We start from the raw sequence: 12,951 nt of genomic DNA, 5'->3' as shown, positions 1-12,951 counted from the left end.
GGCCTCCCAAAGTGCTGGGATTACAGGTGTGAGCCACCTCGCCTGGCCAATAGCAACACTTTTTTTATAATGGCCACAAGGCGGAAGCAATCCAAATGGCCATCATTTGATGAGTGAATAAAAACAAATATCCACACAGTATAACATGCTGACACAGGCAACCACATAGATAAACCTTGGAAACATGCTAAGGAAATCATATATGCCTATGATTCCATTTCTGTTAAATGTATTCTGTAGAATAGACAAATCCATAGAGACAGAAAATAGATTAATGGTTGCCAGGTTCTAGGAGTGGGGGAATAAGGAATGACTGCTGAAGGTTACAGAATTTCTTTAGGTGATGATCAAATGTTCTGGAATTACATAGTGACATTGTACAACCTTGTGAATATATTAAACATATTAAAAACCACTGAATTTTATGGTATGTCAGCTATATCCCAATTAAAAAGAAAAACGAGGCATTGACCCAGCTTTGGCCCTCAGGCGGTAGTTTGCCAAGCACTCACCTACACATCAGATTTCATTGTATAATAATGCATTTACTTGTATCAAAATTAGAACGATTTCAAACGTTATACATGGAAAAGCCTCTTCTAATTCTTTTCTCCTGCCAAAGACAAAGCAGTCTTTGACAGTACAGTTCACTGAAAATTAACAGAGGCTGGGCGTGGTGGCTCATGCCTCAAATCCCAACACTTTTGGAAGCAGAGGTGGGCAGATTGCTTGAACTCAGGAGTTCAAGACCATCCTGGCCAATGGGCAAAACCTGTCTCTACAAAAAATACAAAAATTGGCTGGGTGTGGTGTCATACCCCTGTAGCCCCAGCTGCTTAGAAAGCCGAGGTGGAAGGCCTGTACCTGGGAGGCAGAGGTTGCAGTGAGCCAAGATTGTGCCACCGCACTCCAGCTTGGGTGATAGACCCAGATCCTGTCTCAAAGAAATAAAAAAAATAACAGATATACAGAAAAGTGCACATAAGTGGACAGCTCCATGAATTTCACGAAGGAAATGCAGTCACATAGTCAGCGTCCAGGCTGGGAAACAGCATAACAGCAAAGCCCCCGAGCCTCTGACCAGTTACCACCCAGTCCCCTCCCAGGGTAGCCAACATCCTAGCATCCAGGTGGTTTTCACTCTCCCTGGTTGCAAACTGCTTAACAAGCTTTTTGTTTGTTTGGTTTTGTTTTTGTTTTTTTGAGACAGTCTTGCTCTGTCACGTAGGCTAGAGTGCAGTGGCGCAATCTCGGCTTGCTGCAACCTCCACCTCCAGGGTTCAAGTGATTCTCCTGTCTTAGCCTCCCAAGTAGCCGGAATTACAGGCGCCTGCCACCACACCCAGCTAATTTTTGTGTTTTTAGTAGAGACAGGTTTCACTATGTTGGCCAGGCTGGTGACCTCAGGTGATCCCCCTGCCTTGGCCTCCCAGAGTGCTGGGATTACAGGCATGAGCCACCGTGCCTGGCCTGCTTTTCTTAAAAGCTTGAAATGCAAAGATAAACAGTGCAATCTTTATGACTGAATGGTATGGATGCTTTTCACTGTTGTTTTTGGAGATGGTCTAATTTTTATCTCCAGTTTAATGGCTCCAGGGCTATCCAGGCCGCAACAACCACAGGACACAACAGTGCTAGGTGTTCTTTTACTCTATTTTTGTAACAACTTAGTATTTGGAGTTTACCTTTAGAAGTTGGCTTCAAGCCTCCTTCTTGAGGTAGCACCTAAGTATCGTGGGCTCAGACATCCACTACCAAAAGAGTCTGCTCTTTGGATGGTAGGTTTTGGCAGACCTGGAAGGAGCTTGTCACATGGCCTGTAAGCAGAACCAAGAATTCACTGGGCAAAGACGAAACACCTCATCAACTGCCAAGCCTCTGTCTCTCAGTAGATCATGAGCCCATGATCCCTTTGCGAACCTCAGCCTCTGCCCTGCTTTTACTGTTTTTACTGCATAGCACGGCCTTTGCTATGTCCATTAATTTACCATCTATGAATTGGCAAGAAAAATCATTTTCCTCACAGGCATAGTGGCTCATACCTATAATCCCAGCACTTTCGGGGGCTGAAGTGGGAGCATTGCTTGAGCCCAGGAGTTTGAGACCAGCCTGAGCAACATAGAGAGACCCCATCTCTACAAAAAAAATTTAATAAAAATAAAAAAAATTAGCTGGGTATGATGGTGCATGTGTGTAGTCCTGGCTACTTCAGAGGCCAAAGTGGGAGGATCGCTTGAGCCCCAGAGTTCAAGGCTGTAGTAAGCTGTGTTTGCACCATTGCATTCCAGCCTGGGTGACAGAGCAAGACCCTGTCTCAAGCAAACAAACCAACCAAAATAAATTACAATTTTCCCAACAAAATGTAGGCAATGGACCCGATGGTCCCAAAAGTAAGATGGATGTTGTTTTTATTTATTTATTTGTTTGTTTGTTTATTTATTTATTTATTTTTTAAGATGGGGTTTCACCATGTTGTTCAGGCTGGTCTTGAACTCTTGAGCTCAGGTGATCTGCCCGCCTTGACCTCCAAAGTGCTTGGATTACAGGCGTGAGCCACCACGCCCGGCCAAGATGAATGTTTTATATCATGTGATTTTATTCCTTAGTAACCTTCCTCTCTATGAAATCATCTCTGAGAGGGTTAAATGATCTTTTCTCATGGACTGTGTTGCTAAAATGCAAAGTTCATTTTGCTGACACATGATCTACCTTTCCATGTAACTTTTAAAAACCCTTAGTAGCTCTACAGATGTTAGCCCTGTAGGTTCTTTGTCTCGGGCAGTTCCTTCTCTTGGATTTTCTCTAGTATTTTTTTCCTGTGTTTTTTGTGTCTGTTTGTTTCTTGTCAAATTGACATCAATGCTTTTCTCCTTACCCTTCCAGCGATCTCCCCAAGTGGGGTAGAGTCCCACAGGCCAGGGAATGTTCTCGAAGCAACACTGGGACTCTACCCCACTTAGGGAGATCGCTGGAAGGGTAAGGAGAAAAGCATTGATGTCAATTTGACAAGAAACAGACACAAAAAATGCAGGGAAAAAATACTAGAGAAAATCCAAGAGAAAGAACTGCCCTAGACAAAGAATCTACAGACCAGGTGTGGGTGTGTGAAAGCTCACAAGTGTGACTGCAGTTACATATTTCAGTATTCTTTTCTTTCTTTTTTTTTTTTTTTTTTTGAGGCAGAGTTTCATTCTTGTTGCCCAGGCTGGAGCGCAATGGCATGATCTTGGCTCACTGCAACCTTCGCCTCCCGGGTTCAAGCGATTGCAGTCGCCCACCACACCCAGCGAATTTTTTGTTTTTTTAGCAGAGATGAGGTTTTGCCATGTTGGCCACGCTGGCAGTTAATGAGGCATTTTGTCTCGAACTCCTGACCTCAGCTGATCCAGCCACCTTGGCCTTCCAAAGTGCTGGGATTACAGGCATGAGCTACCACACCCCGCCCCAGATTCTTCTTTATAAATACTGATCAGTTTGCATAACCACCAGCAAAGAAGAGAATACTCCTTTCAGTCTTTGACAATCTGAAAAGTAAAAAGTGGTAATTTAAATTGTTTATAGTAATATTTACAGGGTTTTTTTTTGTGGAGGGGGCTTTCTCTTTATTCAATGATTATTATTATTTGAGACAGAGTCTGGCGCTGTCACCCAGGCTGGAGTGCAGTGGCACAGTCTTGGCTTACTGCAACCTCTGCCTCCTGGGTTCAAGCAACTGTCCTGCCTCAGCATCCCCAGTAGCTAGGATTACAGGCACCTGCCACCACACCCAGCTAATTTTTGTATTTTTAGTAGAGACAGGGTTTCACCATGTTTGCTGGGCTGGTCTCGAACTTCTGACCTCAAGTGATCTGCCTGCCTCAGCCTCCCAAAGTGCTGGGATTACAGGCGTGAGCCATTGCACCCGGCCTATTCATTAGATTATATCATCTGCAAATAGTGATACTTTCCCTCCTTTACAGTTTGTGTATGTCCATAATACATCCGGCGAGTCAAGCTGAGTTGGCTAATGCCTCAGAACAACGTCGATAACGCGGGCAATCAAGGTTGTCCTTGCCATGTTTTGACTTTAATTGAAGTGCTTCTAGCACTGCCTTGGTCAACATGATACTGAGTTTTGGAGGTTAGGGAAATATTTAGCTGCTCATATGTTATTGAGAGTTTTTAAAAAAATCAATAATAGATGTTGAAATATCTCTTTCATCTATTAACATGGCAAACTATTATTTTTTATTTTTTTGTGTGTGTTTCTCTGCCTGTTTGATCAGGTCTTTATTCAAAAGCAGCTGTCCAAAGTGATTTGACCTTTATGGAATAATCAAATTTAAGAGTTTGTGCAGCAGGCTTCCTTTCCTCTGTAGTGGGTTTCTTTTCTGCTGGCTTCTTTTCAAGGGCTGGTTTCTTGGTAGCTGCTGCCTTTTTTCCTACTGGAGGCTTCTTCTGCTTCTTAACACCAACAGCAGCCTTCTTTCCTTTCTTACGTACTACAGGCTTCTTGCCTGCAACCCCCTTCTCATCTGATTTGGCTTCCAGTGCTGCTGCTGCCGCGGCCGCCTTATCCCCCCGGAGCTTGTGTTCCTGGCCTGGCAAAGAATGGTGTTCCAGCGCATGGTCTTTGCGTATGGGTTTAGCTTCAACCTGATTCTCAGGTTTTTCAGTGGGTTCTTCTTTAGGACTCTGCAATGAATCTTCTTGTGTGGTGCTCGAAGGGCTCTTTGGATCTCTGGGCTTTTTAAGATTCTGCTGAGATCTGTATTGATCATCTTGTGCATGGGGAGATTGTAGTTACTCTTAAGGGAAGCAGCTTTACGCCAAGTGCCATACAATTCATCTAACTTCTGGAAAGCACTTTTGATCCAAATGCAGAAACGTCCCACATGCCCACCAGGAGCAAGCTTCAAAATGTTCAGTTTGCTTACATTAAGCAGAGTAGTTCCGGGGATGTTTCTGAAGGCCTTGATGATACCATTATCCTCATTGTAGATGATGCAGGGGCCTCTGCACTGGATACGGCGACAGTTTCTCATTTTGCCTTTGCCAGCTCTCATTCGCTGAGAGGCATAGATCTTTTTGATATCATTCCAGGCTTTAAGTTTCTTCAGAAGCAAAACAGCCTTCTTGGTCTTCTTGTAGCCTTCAACTTTATCTTCGACTACCAAAGGAAGTTCAGGAACTTCCTCAATATGATGACCTTTAGACATGGCCAGTGCTGGTAAGGCTGAGGCAGCCAGGGCAGAACAGATGGCATATCGTTTTTGGGTTGTGTTCACTCTACGATGCCAACGGCGCCAGGTTTTGGTTGGTGCAAACATTTGGCCTCCACGACACATATTTCCAAAAGCACCCTGGCCAGAACGGTGAGTCCTACCACCTCGAACTCTGGGAATTTGAGCCACAGCTCTGCCAGTACCCCAAGACTCAGCACTAGTCTGATGACCTGCTAATTCACTGACTGCATAGAGCTGTCTGTTGTTTTTGTGCAAGTTGGTGTGAACAAAGTTCACAATATCTGGTCGAATAGGAAGCTTGAATACAGCAGGCAAAGTGACATTTTTGCCAGATGACTCCCCCTTTTCGGAGTACACCGATATCAGTGAGCGAGCACACGCCATGGCGGAAAGAGGAGACAGCCATGCCCCTCTCGGCCCAGCCGCTGCCGCAGGAAAAGCCATGGCAAATTATTATTAAGAGATCCTCTAATTTTGAGTCATCTTGGCATTCATGAAACAAAAACCATTTGATATTTATCAATTATTCTTTTAATATGCTGCTGGATTTTGTTTGCTTATTTGTGCATTTCCATTTGTTTAATTCATCCTTACATCTTCATTTGTAAGAAATATGAATGTGTATTTCTGAAGTATTTCTGTTATTTATTTTTTGAGATGGTGTTTTATTTATTTATTTATTTTTTTCTCCCTCCCTCCTGAGATGGAGTTTTGCTCTTGTTGCCCAGGCTGGAGTGCAGGGGCACAATCTTGGCTCACTGCAACCTCTGCCTCCCAAGTTCAAGTGATTCTCCTGCCTCAGCCTCCCAAGTAGCTGGGATTGTAGGCATGCTCCACCATGCCTGGCTAATTTTTTGTATTTTTAGTAGAGACGGAGCTTCTCAATGTTGGTTAGGCTGGTCTCGAACTCCCAACCTCATGTGATCCACCCACCTCAGCCTCCCAAACTGCGGGGATTACAGGCATGAGCCACTGCGCCCAGCCTTCTGTTATGTTTTCATAACAGTGTTACGTTTGTTCCACCACATTTGTATGAGAGCTATTCTCATTTCTCTGCTGGGACAGTGTTTATACAGAGAATTGGAAGGACCTGACCTTCAAGCTGTGGCAACACCCTTGGACATCTGCGCCAAGTACCTTTGTGTGGAGGGGAAGAAAGAGGAGGGTCTTTCTTTCACAATATTCTCTATTTTTTCTGTTTGTGTTTTCTTGTTTTCTACAATCCATTTTGGTAATCCTATTTTTGTAGCAAATTATCCATTCTAGCCATAGAATTTACTAAGCTGTTACCAATTTAGTGTTTTCTTGCTATTTTACCTATGCTGCAATTGCAGTTTTGATTTCCTTTTCTGACCTCATAATTGGTTAAGAATGAGGTTTTTCGGCCGGTTCCCCATGCTGTTCTCGTGATACTGAGTTCTCATGAGCTCTGATGGTTTTATAAGGGGCTCTTCTCCCTTCGCTTGGCACTTCTCCTTCTGCCTTGTGAAGAAGATACCTTGCTTCTCTTTTGCCTTCTGCCATGATTGTAAGTTTCCTGAGGCCTCCCCAGCCATGCTGAACTGTGAGTCAATTAAACCTCCTTCCTTTATGAGTTACCCAGTCTCAGGCAGTTCTTCATAGCAGTATGGGCCCAGACTAATATATGTTTGCTTTTATTTTCTCCCAGGTCCAGCTTGAACTTGGGAGGTAGAGGTTGCACTGAGTTGAGATCGTGCTACTGCACTTCAGTCTGGGTGACAGAGGGAGACCCTGTCTCAAAAAAAAAAAAAAAAAAAAGTTTTTTTTCTTTGTGAACTACCATATGGAAAGGTTTGGGTATATTTTATGGTGTTGTTTGGGAAAAACGCAAACTGTGTGCTTTCTACTCACATTACCACAATCATGACCACAAAAGAGTTCTGAGACCAAAGGTACTGGGTTTCTTCCTTCCACACCAAGCAGCAGACACCTGCTGGGTGTCCTCTGATATAATTCCAATGCTATTTTTTTTTAACCAAGTCTCACGCCATCGCCTAGGCTAGAGTGCAGTGGCGTGATCTCAGCTCACTGCAACCTCCTCCTCCTGAGTTTTGTTTTGGAGGTGTTACATGTGGGCTTTTTGTGCACTGTCCCCATCAAGGTGTTAGTAGGTCGTTAGGCAGTGCTCTAGTCAGAACAGGAGGCAGAAGTGTCTCAGTCACCACAGCTGCAGGATTGGATGAGACCTCTCTGGGAGGGAGAGCAGAAGATAGAGACTGTGCACAGAAATCTGTTTGCTTTGCAGATTTATAGGGAGTTGATGTTTGCTTTTATTTTCCCCATGAAGCACATGTATAAAGCCGGGTCCCAATTGAGAGTTAGCATATATTGGAGGTTTTGTCGTTTTTTGTTTGTTCTTGAGACAGAGTCTCACTCTGTTGTCCAGGCTGGAGTACATTTGGACAATCTCAGCTCACTGCAATCTCCGCCTCCTGGGTTCAAGTGATTCTCCTGCCTCAGCCACCCGAATAGCTGGGATTACAGGTATGCCATGATGCCTGGCTAATTTTTGTATGAGTTGGGGTTTCACCATGTTGGCCAGGCTAGTCTCAAACTCCTGACCTCAAGTGATCCACCTGCCTCAGCCTCCCAAAGTGTTGGGATTACAGGTATAAGCCACTGAGCCTGGCCTTGTATTGGAGTTTTGAGGACTGAGAAGAAAATATTACCTTGGACAATGGGAAAGCAGACCCACTAGAAGGTTTGGAAGGATGGCTAGGCAGTGTGGAGTGCTATTTTGGGACTTGAGGTCATAAAGTTTCAAGGGAGGCCAGTTGGGATGATTGGTTCAGATGCCAGTGGGAAGTGGCTCATTGGGCTTAACCTGCACTAGGGTTTTGTCTGACAAGTAATGGAAGGGGTTGGGGCAAGAGAGCCTAGGGGGCTTGCAAACAGTGATGATGCTGACGGAGAACCCCAAATTCAGAGAGCAGTGAGGGTAAAGGAAGTGCAGCCAGGAGGGGTGTTGTAAACAGGGACCAAGTGCTGGGGTCAGTGCATCCAGACTTCCTGCAGAGGCCAACAGATTATCAGGGCAGACAGGGTGAGTGGCCCAAATTACAGAAGGCAGTGAGACTTGAGGCTAAGATTTTAGAGGCAGCAGTTGTTGGTGATGGCAAGGAGAGGGTGGACCAGATAAAGGCAGACACTAGAAAAGGTGGAATTGAGGCAGTCAGTGAACAGTTGAGAACGTTCGAAGGCTCATCCATGTGGGTGTGCACAAGGAGGTGACAGGAGGGGGACAAGAGGAAGCAGTGACTAGGAACTGAGAGGAGTGGCAGAGGACAGTAGAGACAGCAAAGAGGAGGTCTGTAGCTTGATGGCATGGTCTTCAGAGAAGCTGAGGTTTTGAAGAGGAGGTCTAGATATGATCTAGAAGCATGAAGGGACGGGGCTCCCAGGCACCTGGGGTGTGAAAGCAAGAGCAGCCTCCCTAGGCAGGTTTCTATCAGGACCAAAGGGAAAGGGCCCTTCAGAGAAGACAGCCCACGTTCCGGAAACCATGTGAAAGGCTTTGGGAGGTCTGGAAAGGAGATGAGGGTGAACAGGAATGTATTGCTTCCTCCGGGCAGTGTGCTGGGCGCACAGATGTGCCTGGGAGCCAGCAATCTGTGCCTTGGTTGTTGGTGGTCTGACGGACAATTGAGGCACAGTGGCGGCAGCTGGCTAAGCACCTTTGGCCTGCTTCGGCTCTGGACATCTGAAGGCCGGCACTGTGGCTCTTCTGGCCGGCTCCCCTGGGCACCAGGGCTAGGGGCTCACAGGGCATGTGTAGGTGATGCCTGCTTTGGGAACATAAACCCACCTTTCCTCGCCCCCATTTGCTCTGTGTGCAGCCCTTTCTCTCGAATCATCCATGTACCCCTGGAGCAGCCTGGGGCGTCTGTGAAGGGGTGTGTGAGAGTGGGCTGAGGTTGCAACGGCCCCGCAGTCACCCTCTCTCCCCTCTTCTCGGCCCCTGCCCTCCTAGACACCATCCGGAAGATGAAGAACGATTTCCGGAAGATGGAGGATGAAATGGACCGGCTGGCCACCAACATGGCAGTGATCACGGACTTCAGCGCGCGCATCAGTGCCACGCTCCAGGACCGCCACGAGCGCATCACCAAGCTGGCAGGTGGGTGCTGCCAGGCAGGGCCTGCAGTGGGCCTCCCCTGGGGCTCTGGGGCTCACGGCACCCTCCGTCCCCCAGGGGTCCATGCGCTGCTGCGGAAGCTGCAGTTCCTCTTCGAGCTGCCCTCACGCCTCACCAAGTGCGTGGAACTGGGCGCCTACGGGCAGGCAGTGCGCTACCAGGGCCGTGCGCAGGCCGTACTGCAGCAGTACCAGCACCTGCCCTCATTCCGCGCCATCCAGGACGACTGCCAGGTCATCACGGCCCGTCTGGCCCAGCAGCTGCGGCAGCGCTTCAGGTTTGGCCTGTCTGCCCTGACTCCAGCACTCCTGCCGGCCCGAGCCCATTTATACCCCGCCCCTGGGCCCTCCTGGAGCTGTCGCCCTGCTCCTGCCCCATCCACCAGCAGCCCCGGCCCTGCTCTTCACTAGGCCCTGCTCTTCACTACCGTCTCCTTCTTCGTGTAGGGAGGGCGGCTCAGGTGCCCCAGAGCAGGCAGAGTGCGTGGAGCTGCTGCTGGCCCTGGGCGAGCCTGCAGAGGAGCTGTGTGAGGAGTTCCTGGTGCACGCCCGCGGCCGGCTGGAGGAGGAGCTGAGAAGCCTGGAGGCCGAGCTGGGGCCCTCCCCTCCGGCTCCCGACGTGTTAGAGTTCACCGATCACGGAGGCAGTGGCTTCGTGGGTGGCCTCTGCCACGTGGCAGCGGCCTACCAGGAGCTGTTTGCAGCCCAGGGTCCAGCAGGAGCCGAGAAGCTGGCAGCCTTTGCCCAGGAGCTGGGCAGCCGCTATTTTGCGCTGGTGGAGCGGCGGCTGGCGCAGGAGCAGGGTGGTGGTGACAACTCGCTGCTGGTGCGGGCGCTGGATCGCTTCCACCGGCGCCTGCGGGCTCCTGGGGCCCTGCTGGCCGCTGCGGGGCTCGCAGACGCTGCCACAGAAATCGTGGAAAGAGTGGCCCGCGAGCGCCTGGGTCACCACCTGCAGGGTCTCCAGGCGGCCTTCCTGGGCTGCCTGACTGACGTCCGCCAGGCACTGGCAGCACCTCGCGTGGCTGGGAAGGAGGGCCCTGGCCTGGCTGAGTTGCTGGCCAATGTGGCCAGCTCCATCCTGAGCCACATTAAGGCCTCTCTGGCAGCAGTGCACCTTTTCACCGCCAAAGAGGTGTCCTTCTCCAACAAGCCCTACTTCCGGGTATGGCCTCCTCTTGGGTGTTTTTCAATCTGATGGTTGATCCTGCAATACCCTTTATAACAGTGCTTGGGGAACTGGGGACAAGTTACCAGGGTAGATGCAGTCCCTGCCCCAGGCACTCTGGGTGTGGTTTCAGGTTCTTGTGCACAGTCTGGGGGGTGGGGAAGGCATGGGTAGTGTGCAGCTGGGCTAAGAATAGGGGTGCAGTGGGGTACCCAGTGTTGGCTCTCCCTACCCCCTCTCAGGGGAGCTGCTCCAGGGTACTTAGAATGCATGATGATGTTGTCCCTTGCAGAGGGGCTGGGGCACTTAGAGCCCCAGCAGAGGGTCATTAACAGCCCTACCTAGAAGAGGGGACCTGCGTGGATCTGGGCACCTTCTCCTTGCAGGGCGAGTTCTGCAGTCAGGGTGTCCGTGAGGGCCTCATCGTGGGCTTCGTCCGCTCTATGTGTCAGACGGCTCAGAGCTTCTGCGACAGCCCTGGGGAGAAGGGGGGTGCCACACCACCTGCCCTGCTCCTGCTGCTCTCCCGCCTCTGCCTGGACTATGAGACAGCCACCATCTCCTACATCCTCACTCTCACTGATGAACAGTTTCTGGTGCAGGTGAAGCACTAGCTCCTACAGGGACAGTGGTTCTGGGAATGCAGGTGGCTGGACAGTGCCCTCATGGCCAGACCCCAGACCAACTGCTGTGTGCACCCCAGCCTCCATGTTGCCAAGTCTGTGCCTAGCTCCTGGTTGGCAGTGGCCCCTGAAGTGTCCCCCCTACCCACTCCCTCTGTCCTCTGCCTCCTTGGCTCAGGATCAGTCCCCGGTGACACCTGTGAGCACACTGTGTGCAGAGGCCAGGGAGACAGCACGGCGGCTGCTGACCCACTACGTGAAGGTGCAGGGCCTGGTCATATCGCAGATGCTGCGCAAGAGCGTGGAGACGCGGGACTGGCTGAGCACCCTGGAGCCCCGGAACGTGCGTGCCGTCATGAAGCGGGTGGTGGAGGATACCACCGCCATCGACGTGCAGGTGCTGCCCAGGCTGGCCCAGGGAGCCCTGATGCAGGCTGGGGGTGCTGTCCCTTCATGACAGGCTGGGGCAGAAGAGGATCACTAGTGGCCCCTGCCTGGAGGAGAGGACCTGCTGTGTATCTGGGCTTCTCCTCACGGGGCGAGCTCTGTAGCCAGGGCGTCTGTGAGGGAACCCCGGGGAAACAAATCTCCAAGGATGAAGAGGAAAGGGGCTGGACAGTGCCTGTGTCCACGGTCATGTTCCTCCTCAGCACTGGGTGATGGCATCTTCGCCCCCACTTTGCCTGTGTAAGCGGAGGCTCAGGATTACCCAGGAAGTCAGGGCAGGGTTGGTGCTGAAGATTAGGCATCAGACCAACTCTTGTGTCCTGCCTTTGCCCCACTCCACTGGTTCTATAAATAGCGACCATGTGCTCGGACCTCCTTGCAGTACCTCTTTTTTTTTTTTTTTTTTGAGACGGAGTTTCACTCATGTTACCCAGGCTGGAGTGCAATGGCGCGATCTCGGCTCACTGCAACCTCTACCTCCCGGGTTCAAGCCATTCTTTCGCCTCAGCCTCTTGAGTAGCTGGGATTACAGGTGTAAGCTACCGTGCCTGGCTGGCCAAAATTATTTTTAATGGTAAGGAGTCAGATAAAAGAACAACAAATTATCAGTAACTGTTAAAGCTGGTTAATGGGGAGGGGGGTCTCTTTTATGTATGTTTCAAAATTTCCTTAATAGTTCTTTTTTATTTTTGAAACAGAGTCTCACTCTGTGTCCAGGCTGGAGTGCAGAGGCACAATATCGGCTCACTGCAACCTCTGCCTCCCAGGTTCAAGCAATTCTGCCTCAGCCTCTGAGTAGCTGGGACTACAGGCACAAACCACCACATGCTGTATAAAAATACTTATTTGTATTTTTTAGTAGACATGGGGTTTCACCATGTTGGCCAGGATGGTCTCAATCTCTTGACCTCATGATCTACCCACCTCGGCCTCCCAAAGTGCTGGGATTACAGGCGTGAGTCACTGCGCCCGGCCTCCATAATAGGTCCTAAAAAAAATAATTATCACTAAAAAGCTGAGCATAAGCCAGGTGCAGTGGTTACCTGCAGTCCCACAGCTATTCAGGAGGCTGAGGCAGGAGGAGCACTTAAACCGAAGTTCAAGGTTATAGTGTGCTAGATTGGCCTGTGAATAGCCACTGCATTCCAACCTGGACAACACTGAGATTTTTGTCTTTCTCTCACTATATATATATGTAGGTGGGTGTGTCTTTTTTTTTTTTTTTTTAAAGACAGTCTCACTCTTGTTACCCAGCCTGGAGTGCAACGGTGTGATCTCAACTCACTGCAACCTGTGTTTCCCTAGGTTCAAGCAATTTTCCTGACTCACCCTC

General features: G+C 49.4%; 1 protein-coding gene and 1 pseudogene across 3 annotated transcripts in view; one reads left to right on the top strand and one right to left on the bottom strand.

Moving 5' to 3' along the window:
• Nucleotides 1-12,951, top strand: part of VPS51 (VPS51 subunit of GARP complex) — a 28,640-nt gene that overhangs the window by 14,316 nt on the left and 1,373 nt on the right. Inside the window, exons 3-7 of one of the 2 annotated variants that reach the window (XM_017537126.2) lie at nucleotides 9,217-9,363; nucleotides 9,439-9,658; nucleotides 9,828-10,545; nucleotides 10,935-11,150; nucleotides 11,350-11,568. In XM_017537126.2, coding sequence (XP_017392615.1) covers nucleotides 9,217-9,363; nucleotides 9,439-9,658; nucleotides 9,828-10,545; nucleotides 10,935-11,150; nucleotides 11,350-11,568 — 1,520 coding nt within the window. Of the gene's footprint in view, nucleotides 1-9,216; nucleotides 9,659-9,827; nucleotides 10,546-10,934; nucleotides 11,151-11,349; nucleotides 11,569-12,951 lie in introns of both variants that reach the window. The other variant, XM_017537125.2, reaches the window with a different exon arrangement.
• LOC108310252 lies at nucleotides 4,245-5,662 on the bottom strand (annotated as a pseudogene). The gene has a single exon (XR_001827681.2). The product of XR_001827681.2 is annotated as a 60S ribosomal protein L4-like (transcript).

Source organism: Cebus imitator, unplaced genomic scaffold (genome assembly GCF_001604975.1).
Source record: "Cebus imitator isolate Cc_AM_T3 unplaced genomic scaffold, Cebus_imitator-1.0 Scaffold102, whole genome shotgun sequence".
Lineage (NCBI taxonomy): Eukaryota > Metazoa > Chordata > Mammalia > Primates > Cebidae > Cebus > Cebus imitator.
The sequence above is the reverse complement of the archived record's forward strand: the minus strand, read 5'-3'. Positions and strand labels throughout refer to the sequence as shown.